The 19,586-nt window shown below is 40.4% G+C and overlaps 1 protein-coding gene across 8 annotated transcripts in view; it reads right to left on the bottom strand.

The window, feature by feature from the left end:
* Nucleotides 1-1,235: 1,235 nt before the first annotated feature.
* Nucleotides 1,236-19,586, bottom strand: part of CCDC30 (coiled-coil domain containing 30) — a 56,346-nt gene continuing 37,995 nt past the window's right edge. For 6 of the 8 annotated variants that reach the window (XM_081145362.1, XM_081145357.1, XM_081145358.1 and 3 more), the window contains 7 exons: nucleotides 16,519-16,681; nucleotides 14,347-14,459; nucleotides 9,868-10,009; nucleotides 6,862-6,998; nucleotides 4,861-4,975; nucleotides 2,950-3,017; nucleotides 1,236-2,484 (listed from right to left, as the gene is read on the bottom strand). In XM_081145362.1, the coding sequence (XP_081001488.1) occupies nucleotides 2,325-2,484; nucleotides 2,950-3,017; nucleotides 4,861-4,975; nucleotides 6,862-6,998; nucleotides 9,868-10,009; nucleotides 14,347-14,459; nucleotides 16,519-16,681 (898 nt within the window). In that variant the 3' untranslated portion in view covers nucleotides 1,236-2,324. Of the gene's footprint in view, nucleotides 2,700-2,949; nucleotides 3,018-4,860; nucleotides 4,976-6,861; nucleotides 6,999-9,867; nucleotides 10,010-14,346; nucleotides 14,460-16,518; nucleotides 16,682-19,586 lie in introns of all 8 variants that reach the window. The other 2 variants (XM_081145363.1, XR_013999415.1) reach the window with 2 other exon arrangements.

Here is a 19,586-nt window from a genome sequence, read left to right as displayed (position 1 = left end):
GCCACCTACTTGGCCTCATCTTGTAGTTAGTACTTGCCCTCAGTTACTATACTCCAGCCTTTTTGTTCCTCAAGGTCATGGGTGGATATAGTAGTTTCCCCGCTTATCTGAGTTTTTACCTTCCTCCTTTCAGTTATCCTGTCAACCTCAGTCTGACAGTTGATCGATAACCAAGATGCCTATTAAGTGACTAATGGGCAGGTAGCATGTCCAGCATGAATATTAATTTATACTAAATTAAAAATAGTAAATGAAAAATTCCAGAAATAAGCAATTCATAAGTTTTAAATTGCATGCTCGGATGTGACTCATCCCGTTGTCCATCATATTTACGTGTATGCTACCCACCTGCTCAGTAGTCACTTAGTAGGTGTCTTGGTTATTAGATCAACTGTCAGGGTATTACAGTGCTTGTGTTCAAGCTATATCACAACACCTATGTAGTTCACCCTACTTCATCTCTTCACGTAAGCACTGTGTCATCTCGCATCATTCATAAGAAGGGTAAGTACTGTACAAGATAATATTTTGAGACCAAATTCACATAACTTTTACAGTATATTGTTATAATTGTCCTATTTTATTATTACTGTTAATCTCTTACTGTGCCTTACTTATCAATTACTTATCATAGGTATGTATGTCTAGGAAAACAGTATATACAGGGTTTGGTACCATTCAGATACATCAGTGATTTTCTTCATGCCACATGCCATCCAAAGTTATATGGTCAGTCTCTCCACCTGCCACACAAACATATACCTTCCAACCGAATAGTATATTAACTATGAAAGCAGAGACTCTCTTTGTCTTCACAGGTGTGGCTACAGTGACTACGATCGAATAGCACATAGCAGGGATTCAGTGAATTGAATGAAAGAAAGTGAGTGTGGGCAAGGTTTGGAGTCAGCACGCATTCAGTATCATAGCTATTATTTCCTGTATCCTTTGATCATATTTTTTCATTGGTGGTCTGAGGAGGCAGGGGTTGCACATAAAAATTCAGTGTGTCTCAACTTGTGGGATCTCTTTTGTTTTTCCCCCTCTCCCCTTGGTCTCTACCTCCAAAGGAAGATGAAGGAAGGGGGGGGGGGAAAGGGGAGGAAGGAAAGAGGGAGTGGCAGAAGTCACCCTTCAGTATAGTTTTATACCAACTATTTTACAATAAATTTTTTAATTGATAATATCCAATGTTGATGAGACTATAGAAAAACTAGTACACTCAAACTGCAAGTGAAAATTAATGAAGATCTCTAGCATTTATTAAGCAGTTATTCAGTGCAAAATACTTCATTTCATTTAGTTCTTACAACCCTATGGGATAGGAACTACTATTGTTCCATTTTATGCATCAAGAAATTGAGGCTCACCTGGCTGGCCCAGCTCAGTGGTTGTGTGTCAACCTAAGAACCAAGAGGTCCCCAGTTCAGTTCCCCGGGCAGGGCACATGCCCAGGTTGCAGGCTCGATCCCCCGTGGGGGGGCATGCAGGAGGGAGCCAATTGTCTCTCATTGATGTTTCTCTCTCTCTGTCCCTCTCCCTTCCTCTCTCTCTAAAATAAATAAAAACATATTTAAAAAAATTGAGGCTTAAAGAGGTTTACTGTAGAAACAGTATATTAACACAACCTAATTTTAAAGCAATGAGACAAGTACCAAAACTATATAACATTTATATCCTTTGACCCTGTTATGGCAATCTTGTGAATTTGTTTTCTGTTTTAACTTAAGAAGAAAAGAGCTAACTTCACAAAGACTTTCACTGCAGCATAATCTTTAAATAGCGAAAAAGTAGAAACAACTTGGATGTTAAATAAGAAAATTTATAGAACATCAACATGATAGAGTATCGCATGTCTATTAAAAGAATAATTATGAAGTGTTTAAATATGGGAGAATGTTTTATGGTATATAAAATTAAAAACCAGACTATGAAAATGCAATATAATAACCATTTAAAATATATGAATTTGAATAAGAACCAGAAGGTAGTAACTCCAAAATGAAAATAGTAGTGTTAAAAATGTGGGATTATAAAGGGTTTTTTTCTTCTTTTTAAAAATACTTGCTTTAATGTGATTACTTTGTTTTTACTTTTAAAAAAATATGAAAATAGAAAAGAATACTGAATTAGCCATGTATGTGTTCTGCTGAACAAAAACCTAATTAAACCACCCAACCTGTCACTCTATATATTGATCAACACAAGGCATTTGAGGATATCAAACAAACTTGAAAAACCCATTTTTAGAACTGGTTTAATGAATACAATTTTGAAGACTCCTGGTTGATGTCCAGCATGTGATCTATCATAACGTCTCCATGTTATGTTTCACCTTCATGCCCAAGCTTTAAGTTAGAAGCTTTGATGAGTCTAGTTTTAGACACCAGTGATTTTATAGTTCTGACTTTTGGACTCGTTCTTAGATGTGATGTGTCTTTTTCAGAGAAGCCACATTTTATACATGTATCCAGCTTCAGAATTCTGTGAACAGGAAAGAGACCCGAGGGACTTGGGGTTTGCCACTGCTTCTTCTGACTTATGTTCTTTAGGCTCTTAAAGACATCCAAATGACTCTACCAAACTTGTTCCGGAAACACTAAGAAAGGCCACGTGTGAGGACTTCAAGTGGATGGGGTCTCTTGGCAGCATTTTGGGGTTACAGAGATAAGGCTTCAATAGGATTTCAGTTTTGACAACTGTCAAACACAAAGACAGCCAAATAAAGTTACCTTAAATTTATGTTTATGGATTATCTTCTACTGTAGGTGAGGATTCTGTCAGGTGTGGGGGTGAAGCAGTGGTGAGGGGAGAAGGAACTGGAAGGTGTAAATACTATATATAGAGAAAATTACCCCTAAATGCTATGCTTTTTCAAGCCAGCAACTCATGACTGGTTAGGCAGCCATGATTCTCAGTCATACGGATGATTGTCTTGACTTTACTAACCTGGAGTCTGGTAGGGGCAAGATTTTATTCAATATTTCATATTCAGAGATGCCACCAAGTATTGTTTCCTAAAAGGAAAGAAAGCATTATTTAAAAAATTTTAATGATAAACCATTGGCACTATGATCCTAGAACTATGCCATATATATATATGTTTTTTTAGTTAAAAATGTAATCCCTTCATCTCACACCTGTTAGAAGGATTATCATAAAAAAGACACGAGGTAATAAATGCTGATGAAGATGTGGAGTAAAGGCAACCCTTGTGCACTGTTGGTAGGAATATAAATTGTTGCAGTTACAATGGAAAACAGTATGGATGTTCCTCAAGAAATTAAAAATAGAACTATATGATCCAGCAATTCCACTTCTGGGTATTTATCCAAAGGAAACAAAATCACTATCCTGAAGACATATCTGCACCCCATGTTCACTGCAGCATTATTTACAACAGCCAAGACATGGGAGCAACCCAAGCATCCATTATGGATGAATGGATAAAGAAATTGTTGAACATACACAGAAACACACACAATATGGAATAGTAAGACAGAAAAAAAGAAGGAAATCCTTCTACTGTGACAACATGGATAGACCTTAAGGACATTACGCTAAGCGGAATAAGACAGACAGAGAAAGACAAATACCATATGATCTCACTTATATGTGGAATTGAAACCAAACTCATAGATATAAGAGATCTATGGTTGCTAGAGATAAGGGGTGGGGGAATTAGGTGAAGGTGGTCAAAAGGTACATACTTCCAGTTATAAGATAAATAAATTCTGGGGATATAATGTACAACATGATGACTGTAGTTAACAATACTGTCTATTTGTATATTTAAAAGTTGTTAAAAGAGTAGATCTCAAAGTTTTCATGACTAGAAAAAAAAAAAAAGTAAGTATCCTGGTAAGAAACATATAGCCTGTAATACAAACCAGGGAAGAAAGCAAGCAGCCTCTATCCTGGATTTAAAATGCAACTCATCTCACTGAATTTCCTCTTGCTGACTCACTCACCAATCAGACACTGGACCTTGTCTGAACCTATACTACTTGTCTGCTTGGATTTTGTAACATAATTGCTTTTTTCTGACTCAGATGTTCTCCTTAGGCTTGACTTCTTGCCAGACCAGACTAGCTTCACTTTACCTCTCTGAACCTCAGATCCGCTCATCTCTTAGACTGGGCTGGAATAATACATGGTAAAGAGGAATGCTGAGAATGAGGCATACATGTGAAAACATTTAACATTCATTCATTCTTTCTTTCATTCTCTCTTACCCTCGCCAGTTTGACTCAGTGGTTAGAGCATCGGCCCACAAACTAAAGGGTCCCGGGTTCAATTCCAGCCAAAGGCATGTACCTCAGTTGCAGGCTTGACTCCCAGCCCCTGTTGGGTGCATGCACGAGGCAACCAATCAATGTGTGTCTCTTTCATCAATGTTTCTCTCTGTCTCTCTCCCTTCAGAAAAGCAATGGAAAGAATATCCTCAGTGAGGATTAAAAGAAAACAACATTCATTCATTCTCAAATATTTACCGAGCACCTGCACATAGGTACAGTGACATATGAGATACAATCCTTAATCCAGGATCTCACTGCTGAGTTGATGAGATAGAGAAGTAAAAGGGCAATGACAATATAATGTGTTAAGGAAGAAGTTATGAGGCATACACAAATTGCTTTGGGACCACACAGAAGGAGAATGTTTAATAAAAGCTGACTTAGTGAAGAGCAAAGGTGGCCAAGAGTAGACTCAGGGGTCTGCTGCCTTGGTGTGCAGCCAATGAGCCTCTTTGCCACATCCACAGCTATATGAAGAAGGTGACGAGAGAGAAGAGAGAACAGAGCAAACTTAACCACCTAAACTTCATATTAAACACCTACCAGGAAGCACATATCTTACCTCTCCTCTGCAAATCTGGATGCTTCTTATAATGCGCTCTAAGAGGCCAACTTGCTCTGTGAGCTGGAGACTGTTTTCCTGTAACTGCTTATTTTCTCTATCCAGGAAAAGTACTCTATAAGAATGGGATAAATCGGAGGCATAACTAAAAATTTCTATATAATTAATAAAGACTTAAAACTATGTCGCAGTTCCCACTAGCTCTGGGTCTTAGACCACTGTCCAGATTTTAGAACCAACTTTGGCAGACCAAGTGAAAACTAATAAGCTTCTGGCCTGTACACAGCCGTTTAATACCTACTGAGAGCAGAGACATACTGTGTGCAAGAGAATGAAAGGCATAGATAGTTCTAGCCCTTGAGCCACTTCAGGAAAGATATGATCCCATTTAGGAGTATAACTGAAAAAAGAGACTCTGCATCCCTTCAAACACAGTAGCTACACAGCCTGCATCTGGTTTGATCTCGTATAGTCATCCAATACATTAGTAGCAGCAGCAGCAGCCATTTACTGAGTACTTACCATGTGCTTAGGTGCTGTAATCTGGCCACACAGAAAGCACTTCAAACTTCTCATATCTTAGCTCATTTAATCCTCACAACAACCCCATAAAATAGATATTGTTATCAAGCCTATTCTACAGGTGAGGAAACTGAAGCTGAGAGAGGGGACAGTAACTTGTGTAAGAAGATAAAACCAGAAAGTTGTAGAGCTGGGATTCCAACTCAGAACTTTCAGATTTCTAAAGCCTGAGCTCCTAACCACTACCTAGCCCCACTCTCCAGGGCTGCGGTTTATATGGGACACATGACACTACAATAGTTTTGATTGGAGGTTTGTGTTTGAGTTCTGCCACCTCCTAGCCATGTGACCTTGGCAAATTACTAAATCTGAGCCTCAGTTTCCTCATCTGCAAAAATGAGGAAACATCCTGTAGAAGAAACTCACTCTAAGGAAAACATAAGTGAAATCCAGGTGACCAGAGTGTTTCTTCAGGAGGGCAAGACAGGAACATTATTAATGAGTCAACTGTGTTCAGATTGTCAGAAGCAATGACATAGTTTGAGAAGGGCAATAAATTATATAGAACTTAATATAAAAGGGGAGGCACAGATACTCAAAGATAATCAGAGATTCTCCAGGCCTGCCTGGAGGAGCATGTACCCAAATCAGCAGAAGGGAAAGTTCTAGTCTGCTTGGCAGGTCTCTCCTCAGCTGCAGTGCCATGGGGTCTGGGATCAGGCTGCTGAGGTTCACATGCTGCCCTGCCACCGACTAGGCTGGGTGAGTTCCCCAACCAATCTGGACCTCAGCTTCTCACCCATCAAATAATGCAATAATAGTGTCTCCCTCCTGGGATTGGTGTGAAGATTAAAATAAATGTATTTAGAGACAGCTTAGAACAGTGCCTAGCATATAGTAAGTGCTCAAAAAATGTGTTAATTACTGGTATTATCGGTGATATCGTCTGTTAAAATCAACCCACTCTCTTTGCTCTAATTCTGTGCTCTGAGAAAACTTTTGATTGTAATTAGTTTTCTATAGAGGAGAGAATGCTTGGGCTGGCTGATACGTGAATTCTTATCTGCTGGGAATATTCTTCTTACAAATACATTGATATCCTGTGGGTCTCGTGAATTTAAGTTACTAGTATGAGCTCGATTCTCTCTTGGTCTACCTTGATTCCATAGGTATCAAATGATAAAATGAGTGTCAACACACACAAAATGATAGGCCAGAATGAGCACAGCTGGGTCCTCAAGGAGGCAAAGCCACCATGAAAGAGCCTACCTGACTGGCCGGCCCGCCTTCTCCGTGATATTTTTCTCTTTACTTTCACAACTTCTGCCACTTATATGAACTGCTGAAAGCAGCAGATGGCAGAGCAACAATTATGAGATAGGCCGCAAGCTGGAAGGATAGTTCTCTAGAACCATCTCCGTGTTGAGGGAAAAACATCTCACCTGGAGTCAGTGGCAACTCTGGCAGGACCACACCTACCTGTGCTGGACAGAAGATATTGTGCATTTGTTGTCATGGATCAATTTTTCTTGCTCCACAAGCTGCTCCAGAAGCTTTCTATTTTCTAGGAGCAGGTTATCATTTTGGGCAGTGATCTGGTCCTGGAATGCCTTCTCCTAGGGATAAAAGCAAAAGTTCCCTGATTACCTCAGCAGGAGAAATGACAAATTCAAGAACATCAGCCTGTTTATACCTCCGACAGCAAACTTCCCTTGTCTACTTTTCCCCTCCTGTTGTCTAGGCTGTTTTCATCTGCTTGCTGACACTGTCAGCTAGAGAGTTCTTCCATGTATTTTGGGTACTTATGTCATGTATTTTGTTTGGGTATTTGCTCATTCTTTGGGGTTAACATTTAAAAATATCTAAGCACTCAACTTCTAATAAGGTCCCAATGATCTCATCTATATTCTAACACTATTAATGTCAAATCACAGACAAATACAACTGACTTCTCTGAAGCTCCAGATTGAAAAAAAAATGTCCATGTAACACATTTCCATATGCTTTGTAGCTGTAGTCTTTTTAAGGCAAAGAGCAGAAGATGGGGATTCAGCTGCCTGACTTGGCAGCCAGTGTCAGGACCTCAGTTGGCTCGGCAAGTCAAGCTTGTCAGCCAGGCCCTGATAGGATTCCTGCAGTGACGATGCTGAAATGATTTCCAGCTGGCCACCACGCTTCATTTTCTACCAGCGATTTCCCCTGAAAGTAATAGCTAGTGAGGTTATGGCTAACATGATAGAGAGGTACATTTGGGGGGGAAACCACTAACATTCTTATAGTGAGTCAGTAGATATTAGTAAATATCACTGTTGGTGAGGAGTTTAAAGCTCAAAAGTGTAGAAGTCCCTTCTCACTTCACCGGGGACCTGCCAATAGTAGCAGGCGAGCGTGTTCACCTTCCACGCGTGTCCCTCACCCGCCGATGTGGGAGGGAGTGGGGCAGGAGGAGGACCTCTGGCCGAGGGGTGATCACAGGGTTAAGAGGGGCGATTTTCTTTCTTTCTTTTAAATGATATACTAATATAGAGCATTCAGAAAAGACTGTCCTGTCATATATGTGGAATCTTAAATTAAAAAACAAAGCCAAACAGACTCATAGATTCAGAGAACAAATTGGTGGTTGCCAGAGACAAGGGGTGAGGGATGGGCACAATGGGCGAAGGGAGTCAAAAGGGGCGAAGTTCCAGTTATAAAGTAAATAAGTCATAGGGATGTAATGTATGGTGTGCTGAAATAGTTAATAATATTATATTTTATATTTGAAAGCTGCTAATCGCCCAGGCGGGCGTGGCTCAGCAGTTGAGCGTTGACTTAGGATCCAGGCGATCGGGGTTCGATTCCCGGTCAGGGCACATGCCCGGGTTGCGGGCTCGATCAATGACTCTCTCATCATTGGTGTTTCTATCTCTCTCTCTCTCCTTTCCTCTCTCTGAAATCAATAAAGCTATATTAAAAAAAAGAAAAAAAGCTGCTAATAGTAAATTTTAAAAAGTTCTTATCACAAGAAAAATTTATAATGATGTATGGTGACAGATGTTAACTAGACTTACTGTGGGGACCATTTTGTAATATACACAAATACTGAATCCTTATGTTGTACACCTGAAACTAACATAATGTTATATGTTAATTATACCTCAAAAAAAGAAAGAAAAGACTGTTCATCAAAGAGTTATAAGGAAGGAGATTACATTATGTTCTGAAACAAACCATTCTAGATTTTAAAGTCTTTCATCCAGGACCTTTCAATGTCCAACAATAGTCTCCCCTGATATTATTTAAATACATTTATGGTTAGGATTGAGAGTAGAAGGAGCCATCCCACAAGTAATACTCTCTGCAGTTATAACTGGATTAGTAAGGAAATCGAATGGGGCAGGCTACTGACACCCTGTCCTTTGGAAATACCATATTTCTTTGGACCAAAAAATCAGGACACTTGCTCCAATAAGAGGATAAAATATTTGGGGAAATCTGGTTCAGATGGTCACAAGAGTCAGAGGACTCAACTGGCTCACTGTATACAGAGAAGGCTGAAGAATGAAGCCAAAAAAAAACAGTGGCATTATTTTCTGGAGACTTGGTACATAGAAAGTGAGCCCAGCTTTTTTATGCTCAGGGCTCTGGTCCACGGGCCCTAAAATAAGTAAAATCTGGACCACCAGGTTTGTACCACTGTGGGTCTTCTCTAGACTATTTCCAATCCTAGTAACAATTTCTCTTGGGAACTGTGCATTGACTGAATAACATGCTTCTAAGAGATTTTATACCAAAACAAAGGCTACAAAATTTAAATGTGCCAGGTACCACTTTATGCATTTCATATTTTAATCCTGGTGGGGTAAGGATTTGTTTCCCCCATTTCACGGATGAGGAAAATGAAGGGAAAACATTACTGGCAGAGTCCGTTGCTCTCCACTTTGAATTTATGTAATTTAATGACCTCAAGACCATTGTGCCTTGGATTCCACCCACCTGTCCCATTTCCTCCCTACGTACACACCAGCAAGTCACAGTGGCAATAAGGCAAACATAAGGAAACCACGGATACTTAGAAATAAGCTTGAAGGCACTAGGTAAGGATTGATAAAGGAGTAGGGATGAGCTGTTTTCACTGCCATTTAAAACTGGCAGAAGTTTGAGGCAAATGAGGGCTTAGAGAAAGGAGGAACGAGTTACTGAAGGAGTTTCGGAATTCTTTGCTGAAAGATGTTAAAGAAAGTATATTTCCACTTGAAGGCAAGACACAATTATAAGCTGGCAGAGCAGACTATTTTCAGTGTCCAGTTTGGTTTAGCATCACCATGAGTCTTAAATCCCTTTTGGTAGGGCTTGAACAGTTACACACATGGAAAGAGGGTGCAAAGAAAAAGGCGTGAAAACATGAGCTATGAAGAGGCCACAAATAAATTTTAAAAATGAGTGGGCTTTCTCTAAATGACTGACAGCCACATCATGGGTGAACTCTTCACCTTGTTTCCTCACCTTTTCTAATTTTTGCCGCAGTATTCCAATTTCATTTTCAAGTAGATTAATCCTCTCATCTCGGAGCTCTACTTCATGAACAAAACGACTCTTGACTCTGTGAAGCTTTGTTTTGTGATGATAATATTTTTTATTATAGTTTCTATAAAAATAAATTTAAATACAAGTACACTTGAACACAGTGAAAATTTATTTTGCCTCCTCAGTATGCACCTGTCTTGGGTTTCCTCTTCTTGCGTTCTCAGGGTCTCGCACTAGATAGGGATGCTTGTCCTGCCTCACATCTGTAGCACTTCTTGCCCCAAGTGAGGGAATGGACCAAGGATAACTTCCTAAAGAATACCAGCTTTTAGTAATCACTATGGACTCAAGTCTCTGGCTTATTTTGGTCTTGAGCTGATGGATGTAAGCTATGCTTACAAGTTTAATTTTGGAAACTCCTTGACTTCTGATCCCTGCTCCGCTGATTCAGTCATTAATTTTAAATTTTTTAGTTCTTAGCTATACCCTTGTATAGTAATATAACCTACTTCAATCTTGTCTATTTTCTAGATAACTGGGTCTACTCAGTCCTTGCCTTGAATCTGGACTTCTAAATGCTAGTTCTATATAGGTCTCTGCTCAAGGCTCTTAGCCTGATTCTGACATAAATCTTACTTACCACCAATAAGCACATGAAAAGATGTTCAACATTATTAGCTGTTAAGGAAATGCAAATGAAAACTACAATGAGATATAACTTCACAACCACTAGGATGGCTAAAATAAAAAGGAAAGATAAAGTGCTGACAAGGATGTGGAGAAATTAGAACTCCCATACACTGCTAGTAGGAATGTCCAATGGTACAGCCTCTTTGGGAAAAGCATGGCAGTTTCTCAAATGGTTAAACATAGAGCCACATGACCCAGCTATTCCACTCCTAGAGAAATTCCAAGAGAAATGAAAACATATGTCCACATACAAACTTGTATATGAATGTTCACAGTAGCACTATTCACAAGAGACAAAAACGTGGAAACAACCCATATTTCCATCAACTGATGAATAGATAAGATGTGGTGTATACATACAATGGAATATTATTCAGCCTTAAAAAGGAACTTTTGATACATGCTAAATTATATAAAATTTTGGGGAAAATTCCAACCTCCAATATAATCAGTACTAAAATATCGTTATATTTCCTTTCAGTCTTTTTATAAGCATCTTTTGTTTAAACACTGTCTACATTAAAATTTTTACCTTATGCTCTTTTCATTGATTATGTCAATGAAAATCATTTTCTCATGCTATTATCTAGTCTTCATAGCCACCCTCTTTTACAGTTGTAATATGTTCTATGACTGTTTTATACTTGACCTGACTAGTTCCTAATGCTTGATGTTCAGGTTTCTTCCTGTAGTGTTATGCATGGTTTGGAGAGCATGTTGGTGCAGTACAAGTGAGGGCTTAGAGCCTTCCCTTGCTGTTGCTGGCTCGATGTTTGGCACACCTATTGGTTTGCCCGGAAGTTCTGTTGGCCAACTTGCCTGTAGAACATGTGGCTTTGTTAACTACTAGCACTACGAGGCAGCTCAATACTGACGTTCTGAAATTTAGGGACAGCTTTTTGCTTATGTTTAAGTAAAACCAGATGGTCTTTCTATTATTTTTACCTCAAAGAGGCAAGGAATTTGTTCCTCTGAAAGAGTAGTTGAAAAACATGGAAAAAATGAGCATTGTCTGTAAAGGTCAGGGCTGGGATCAGGGGAATGAAAACAGAAATGAACCTAGAGTTCTGACAGTTCCTTCCATTTTCATTCCTAAAGCTGTACTTTTCAACCCTGAATGTACATCAGAATCACACGGGGAAACTTTCAGCAGAATGTTGATCTCCAAGCCTTATCTGAAGATTATGATTTCATTAATCTATGCTGGGGACCAGGCATATGCAGCTAGGGTTAGGATCCATTGTCTTAAAGGCTACAGAAAAATAACATGGGAAAACAGCCTCACTGCCCAACAAAGAAATTCAAAATAAAATTACAAGTAATTTATGGCTATGTGAGCATTAAAGATCATAGCATATGTAAAGCAAAAGAAGTTCAGGCACAAAAGATTGATTCCTCTTAGATGAAGTTTCAGGAGCAGCAGAAATCAGAAGAGTGAATGTCTGGGAGGAGATGGAGGGAGCAGGAGATACATACAGATCGACTGTAAAAGAGTAGGAGGGAACTTTAAGGGGTGATGGAAATGTTCTGTATCTTGACTGAAGTAGTGGTTATGTCAATGTATACATTTGTCAAACCTCATTAAACTGTACATTTAAAATCTGTGCATTTATTATAAGCTATACCTCAATTAAAGCAAAGGATATTGGGAAAATTTCATCAATAGCAGTACCCAGTGCTAATGAGGGTGTGGTGAAATTACTCCTCTTATATAATGATGGCAGAAAATTTTGGTAGGGTCTTTCTGAATGTTTGTCAATACATTTTAAGATCCCAAGTACCAGCTTTTTGACCAGTAATTCCACTCCTGGGAATTTATAAAAATAATTTTTAAAATGAAAAAATATACATACCAAAATGTTATTTTCATTTGGAATAAAAATTTCAATCATAGACCAGTGAGTAATTTTTAACTAAATTAGGACTGTGTTGCTGTGTTGTGAGGGTTGACTCCGGCAGGCCTAGAAATGCCCTGAGCTGTTTTGCTAAAGTTCTTGCTTGGCACTGACCACTGGTGAAGAAATGAAAATACTGATTACAAGTGTGTTGCTTTGTAACCACAGGTCCAAGGAGTTTCATGGCAGTTTGCACCAGCTTGTCAGCACTGTCTATTGATAACAATGAGATTGATGATTTGCACCTAGTCTCAGTGAGACCCCAGGAAGGCTCTGCTCTTGAGGCTGATTACATAGCAGAGATATGCTTACATGACCAGCAGAATATTTTTTAAAATCTCACCTGAGATTCCATTTTGGGATCCCTGGTTGTGAGGTGTTTAGTGCACATCTATGGTTCTTGACCTGAGAGAGGAGGCTGATATTGACCTAATATATTATATAGTATTTTATATATATAAATATATATTAGATTCAGTATCAATTCATTTGGCAAGCATTGTGGCATTTTATTTTTTTTAATTTTTAAAAATTATCAAGATCTTTTACTTTTTTTTTTCTTTCAATATGCCTTTATGGATTTCAGAGAGAAAAAGGGAGAGGGAGAGAGAGGGAGAGACAGAAACACCAATGATGAGAGAGTCATTGATGGGCTGCCTCCTGTATACCCCCACTGGGGATCGAGCCCCTCAACTAGGCGTGTGCCTTGACCGGGAATTGAATTTCTATTTCCTGGATCGTAGGTCGATGCTCAACCGCTGAGCCACGCCAGCCAGGCATGCTGTGGCATTTTATATCCTCTAGATCTAGCACTTCACTCTCTCATCTCTCTCTTATGTAGAAAGAGCACCGCACAGGCTTTCAGAGGACTGAGTTCTCGTCTAAGGTTTGCAAGCAGCATGAACTGAACCACATATACTCCCTTGACCATGATTTCTACATTTCTCAGTGATGAGATGATCAAAGCAACATAATGAATACTAATGACTGAAAAATACTCTCTGCTAGACAGCAGTAAACAGTGGTTTTGTCATTACTGTATCATTAACATCACCAACACAGTAGGTAAGAACATAAAAGAATAAGAAACTTCGATCTATAAAGGAATAAAATAAGAAGACAGAGCTGGGAGCAGAGAGGTGGGTCATGGAGGAAAAATGAAACGTGAATTAATATAACAATATCTGTGCACTAGACACTGTTCTGAGTAAGCACTTTACATATATTTATTAATTTAATCCTCACAACAACTTCATAAGTACTGCTATTTTGTCCATTTTAAAGATGAGGGAGGGACCTCAGACACCGAGAGGTTACATAACTCACTCGGGGTCACACTGCCAGTTTCTAGTGTGGCGCCAGGGGCCACACTCTGAACTACTGGGCTACATTCCAGAAAGGAGGAGAGCAGAGGAATCGGATGGAATGACGCTCAGGAAATGGAGCAAAGAGCAGGAACAAATGTTCACTGCACACCTTCCATATGTGCCAGGGACCGTGGATAAGAAGGTGACTGCGGCTGCGACGGATGCCCCTGAAAAGCCTACAGTACAGCGAGGAAGACGGGCAGTAAATCACACTATTTCAAAACAACATGGCAAGTTCTTAAATAAGTACCGAGAGGCACGTGCAAAGGGGCACAAACAATGAACGCGTCTCCCAGCCCAGGCTGCTGGGGGCAAGAGAGGCTTCTTTGAGAAGGTGACTGCTAGTCTGAGTATGAGTAGAAATGAAGAGTTGAAATGAAGAGTTGAAATGGGCTAGGCGGTCCAGGCTGAGGAAAGTGGGGGGGGCGGGGGGAGCCTGAAGGCAAGTGAGAAGGGTGTAACTGGGGAGAAGCAAGAATTTCCCTTCCAAAGAGAACTTGGTTTACCTCACATGGACATCAAGCTGCTTCAAAAATTTCCCATATTCTTTATGTAGAGCTTCCTTCTCCTGCTGCAACCCAGACACCTTCTCTGACAATTCTTGGTTGCTCTTGAGATACTGAAAAACATTTTTTGTTTAAATGAGAACATTCTGTGCTGAATAAAAGGTATGATGTTGATGGAATATAAATTGACAAAGCCTTTCTGCTGAGAAAGCTTACAGTGGTCCAGTCTCTGACACCACAGTAACTTCCTATGGTTCCTGCTTCTCTAGATTTCCTGAAAGCTGCCAGCTCTTCTCCTTGACTTTTGCTCCACCAGCCTTTCCAATAGTTTGCAAGAACCTAATTACCTATATAAAAAGTCTTCCAGTGCAAAGTACAGAAAGTGAAAGCTGTTTTCCTGACCTAACCCTGACTAATAAAGTATCTGGTTCTAGAAAGGGCTCCAGTGAACAGATCCTCAAAGACTGGTTATCTGACCAGGTTAGACTTAAAGGCAGTATGATTTTGTCACCAGTACTAGATATCCATGACACAGGGGTTGATTAAATTATAACTTACAGTTGCCTGTCATGAAATACTTTGAAAGACCACACGGCTGGTACAAAAAAATGTTATAGCAGAATCGAGAAGTACAAGGAGTTTGGGTGGGCTAGCGACATCTGACCATGTCAGCGCGCTTTCAAGGAGATAATGTCCAATTTGGGGATTTAATTATTGGAACAAGGCACAGTCAGGGACTCAGTTTCCACGAGTGCTCTGAAAGAACCTCTTCTCTCTTGTAGGCAGCAGCTCAATGTATCCAAAAACCAAATCCCAAATTTCATCAAGTAGGCTGCAGAATTATAGCACAAGCTGACTTCATAGACTTACCAGGTCTCTTATGTGAAAAATGCTTTGTTTGCATAGGAATCTGAGAATTAGGAATGAGTACATCTGGCAGGATTCCAAAGCCTGTGCATCCTGGACTTACAAATTCTACTGAGCCTCTCTTATCTGCAAAAACGGTCCTTTCTGTGCTCTCAAGAGATTAACCACTCTTGCATTGGGCTCTGTATTGAGTTCCCATGAGGCAGTTATCCTCGAGGATTCCTACTGTTCTCAAGTCCCACCTCTACACTACTACTTCCCATTGCCTTGAATCCTATAACTACAGTCAGATCCGAGCACATCCTGGGGAATAGGGGTTGAGAACAGGGACTGGCCTGGGAGGACTACCATACTGAAAAGATGAAAAGATTTTGCCAACTTAAATTGGCAGAAATCTGAGGACTATATGTAAGAATGTATTTGTGATAGGCAGTTAGATAGACATGAGCAGAGCAAGGATGATGGGCCAGGTGCAGAAGGTCACCAGGGGGGACCTAGCAATAAAAAGGAAATGGTAAAGCAGATACTGGAAACATTCAGGACTTCACTCCTAAGACCTCTCTCCACCCTAGAATGGCAGGCATTGGAGATAAGTGTTGTTATTCAGGACCTGGTCCCTAAGACCCTGTCCCCACCCTGGAATGCCTCTGGTCCTGCAGGTCACATTCTCCTGATCCTTTCTCCCCTGGAATGTGGTTAGTCATGTGGTAGACCCGCCCCCCAGGAGAACAAGGGGGCTGGAGGAAAGCCCCATCTAATAGCCATACAAGGACAGAAGACAGGCTCTGATAGGTCAGTTTAAAGAAGAAAGCAGTTAACTCCCCTCCGAGGGGTTAAAAGGAGCCCTAGCCCACTCCCCAGGGATGCTGTTTGAGCCAGCTGCTTGAAATTTTTCTTCAAGTGTACTTTCCCTTTGCTTTCCCAATAAACCTCCAGTGAGTTGGAGTCTTGGCTCTGAATTCTTTCTTAGCCAGAACTCAAGTACCAAGGTTGCTGAACCCAGGTCCGGTCTGATTCCTATTCAGACACCTGGTGCCGTTCCCACTGCCTATAACAATCTGACAAAAAAATAGGTGTAATTTTAATTCCTTTACACTACACTGGATGGCTATTGTGTTGGCAGTTGCCAATTTTTTATTTGAAGATCTAACAGAAAAGAAGTCAGTGGCCCTGACTAAACAGTGAGCTATCACAATGTTTTAAAATCCTTGCAGCACACCAGTGTGCCTGCCGCAGCACACCAGTTGGAAATCTCTGCTCTATGGGAACTGGAAAACTGAGAAGCATGTCTATTTACTTTCTTACCTCATCAGATTTTCTTTTTTCATCTTCCAGTTGTTTAAGTTGGGCCTCTTGTTGCTGAATTCTGTGTTGTTGCTGAGAACTGGTCATTTCCAGTAAATTCTCTTTATCCTGTAAGATTTTCACTTTCTGTTGGAGCTCATTTAGATTCTGATCTAGGAGCTTCCTGAGGGCAATTAATGTACATTAAATCACACTGTGAATTGCAATTGTGAGATAAAATTGTTATATCATCACAGGGAAGTTTTTTGGGTTCAGTGAGGTGGGTTATGGGTCCATAAGATAAAGGGACCAACATAGGGAACCTGCTCTGTGACAGAAACTTTTCTTCTCTCTCTCTCTCTCTCTGGCCTCAGAACAACCCTATGAAGAAGAAATAATTTTCTTTTAAATTTCAGTCTCTTATTTTTTTAATATGTTTTTAAATTGATTTTAGGGAGAAAGGGAGAAAGAGACATCAATAGGATGCCTCCCACATGCCCCCTACTGGGGATTGAGCCCGAAACCCAGGCATGTGCCCGGACTGGGGACTGAACCGGGGACCTCACGGTGCATGGGCGACTCTCAACCAACTGAGCCACACCAGCCAGGGCAAGAAGAAATAACTTTTCTTATTTCACAGGGGAAGCTGTGGCAGAGACTTTTACTTAACTTGCTCGAGGTCACATAGCTAGAACAGATGGAGATAGGGATCTGATCCTGAATCTAGTATCCCTCCTACTCTTCCTCACTGCTTTACAAGTTGAGTCCCTTGATTTTCTTGGTTCAATATGGGGTTGTTAGTTACAAACACCACTGATACTAATAGACACATTAACACTGTGATAGATGAATCATGAATGAGCCTGTTTGATGAGTGTTAAAAAAGAAATACCAGGTCCAAAATGGAGTCACCTGTGCTAAGCGTCACGTCAGCAAATCAAGACTTAAGTGTAGTTTCAGCCTCTCCCTTTAACTAGTCAACCAGGAACTACCTGGTGAGCACTAGAGAGGTAACCTGCTTGACAGACTCCCCGCTTAAAACACTCCACTCTTCGCTAGAAACTTCCTTTCCCCACAAACCCCTTCTGCCTATAAAAGCCTTGCATTTGGTACAGCTCCCTGGGGCTGCTTTCTCTTTGCAGGATGGGATGCCGCCCAACTCACGAAATGCTGAAGAAAGCCCAGTAGGTCCTGCAACTTACTCAGGTGAATTTTTTTTTTTAACATGAGGATGTTCACGCTTTTCCAATACATACATAATTCCTTCCGAGGGAGTCTTGTCAGAACCCAGTTTGTAGAAAGAGCTTCTGAGGAGTTTGGACAAGGTTCTTTGAAATTAGGAGATTTATGTAGATGAAGATGATTATGATAATAGTAAAATAGCCCCGGGGGGAAATGCTCATCTGCATTCTAGGCCACTAAAATACTGACACTGAACAAATAAGTTTGCTTTCTCTAAGCTCAGTTTTTTCAGAAATCTGGGAAAGATTTTTCAGATAGTTGGGAAAGATTTATATTTGAGACACAGGGCTCAGATCTCTCAGCCTCTAGTTCTCATGTTTCTGGAGGTAAGTGCAGGCTTTCCAAGGACTGGTATAGTTTACCTTCTACCATTCACAGCCCCCCTGCACCAAGACATCCCCTATTTCATCTAATTCATTATATACTCGAGCAGTTCCTTGCTATTACTGTCTATTTCTTTTTTGGTTCCGTTCTGAATTTCTGATCAAGGGACCAGACTAAGAGACAAGACTTGGAGCTGAAAGGGAAGTTTTAATCTGCCAGAACTAAATACCTTAAGTGATCTGCAGTAAAATTTAGGAGTTAGAAACTGGGGTTGAAATGTAGGAAGTCAAAATTTAAAAGGCAACTCATGAGTATGCTAGAAATTGATTTTATATTAATGTAGAGCTTGAACAATGAAAGATACAAACCAGTTCTGCCAGTGAATAAAATCAAGAATTCAGTAGGTTAACAGGACTCCCTGTCTCCCTAATAGTCCAGCCTCTCTTTCAATCCATCCTACACATAGCAAGCAGAGTGCTCTTTCTAAATCGCAATCTAATCACATTACTCCCTCTGCTTAAAATCCTCAGTGGTTCCCAATTACTTTTAAGACAAAGTTCAAACTCTTAAATATTAGCTAGCCTTATTTTAGCTTACCTTTCTAGCCTCATTTTCTTGCCACTCCCTGTATCCAAAAACATTTTGTTGCAGGCAGAATGAGTTTTTCTCACGTCCTGAAACAAGTCATCTGCCGCCGTGTTCCCCTCTGCAACTCCAGCCTTGCCCTTGTCTCCCTCTTCCAGGCCTTCCTGCACCTCATGTTCTCCACTTAGCTCTCCCATAGCAGCTGCTTCACTCGCAGCCTAAGCAGCGCTCTCTGAGGAAGGCTTTCTTGGGCTCTCTAGGCCAGATGAGATGTCCTGGCTACGAGCTATCACAGCATTCTCAACGTCCCTTAGTATAACACATATTTCATTGCAGTTGCAAAGTCTTTTGTAGAGGATATTCTTTATAGTGAAGCCGAGGGTCCTGATTGAATGTATAATTTCTATTCAGCTTCTTCACAGCCTGCCCTGTAAGCCTTAGCCCTTTCCCTTACTAGTCACTAACCCCCTGAGGAAGCCAGAAACAATGGTCAGCCCTTCACTGAGGGTCACGAGGTATCAGTTTCTGTTAAGCTAAAGATAATATCTTGATCTAAGTTATGTTCAGCTCCTGAGCCCTAAGGTGGAATGACCTCCTGGCTACCAATCAATGAAACCAGTTCGGTCCAGAAAAAATTATTACCCTTACTTCACCTCTGACTGATCAACTCCCAACACGACACCGAGCCCCTACCCACAGTGCCTTGTAATCTGGCCCTATGCAATCTGTAACCTACATACCACCGGGGAGTTTGGGCTTCTGAGCATTAGCTTCCCATTCTCTGGAGTGGCACCATTCATAATAAAATGGCCAATAGTTCTCCACTGCAATTCTCCGTGTTTAATGTTTGGATCTGCTAGCACCAGACAGACGAACTCTTTCTGTTTGATAACAGTAGTAATATTTATAAAAGCAAAAATGTCTAAAAAACATTTTAC

The sequence above is a fragment of the Miniopterus schreibersii genome (assembly GCF_964146895.1).
Source record: "Miniopterus schreibersii genome assembly, chromosome: 8".
NCBI lineage: Eukaryota > Metazoa > Chordata > Mammalia > Chiroptera > Miniopteridae > Miniopterus > Miniopterus schreibersii.
Note: the sequence above shows the minus strand (reverse complement) of the source record. Positions and strands in the feature narration are given on the sequence as shown.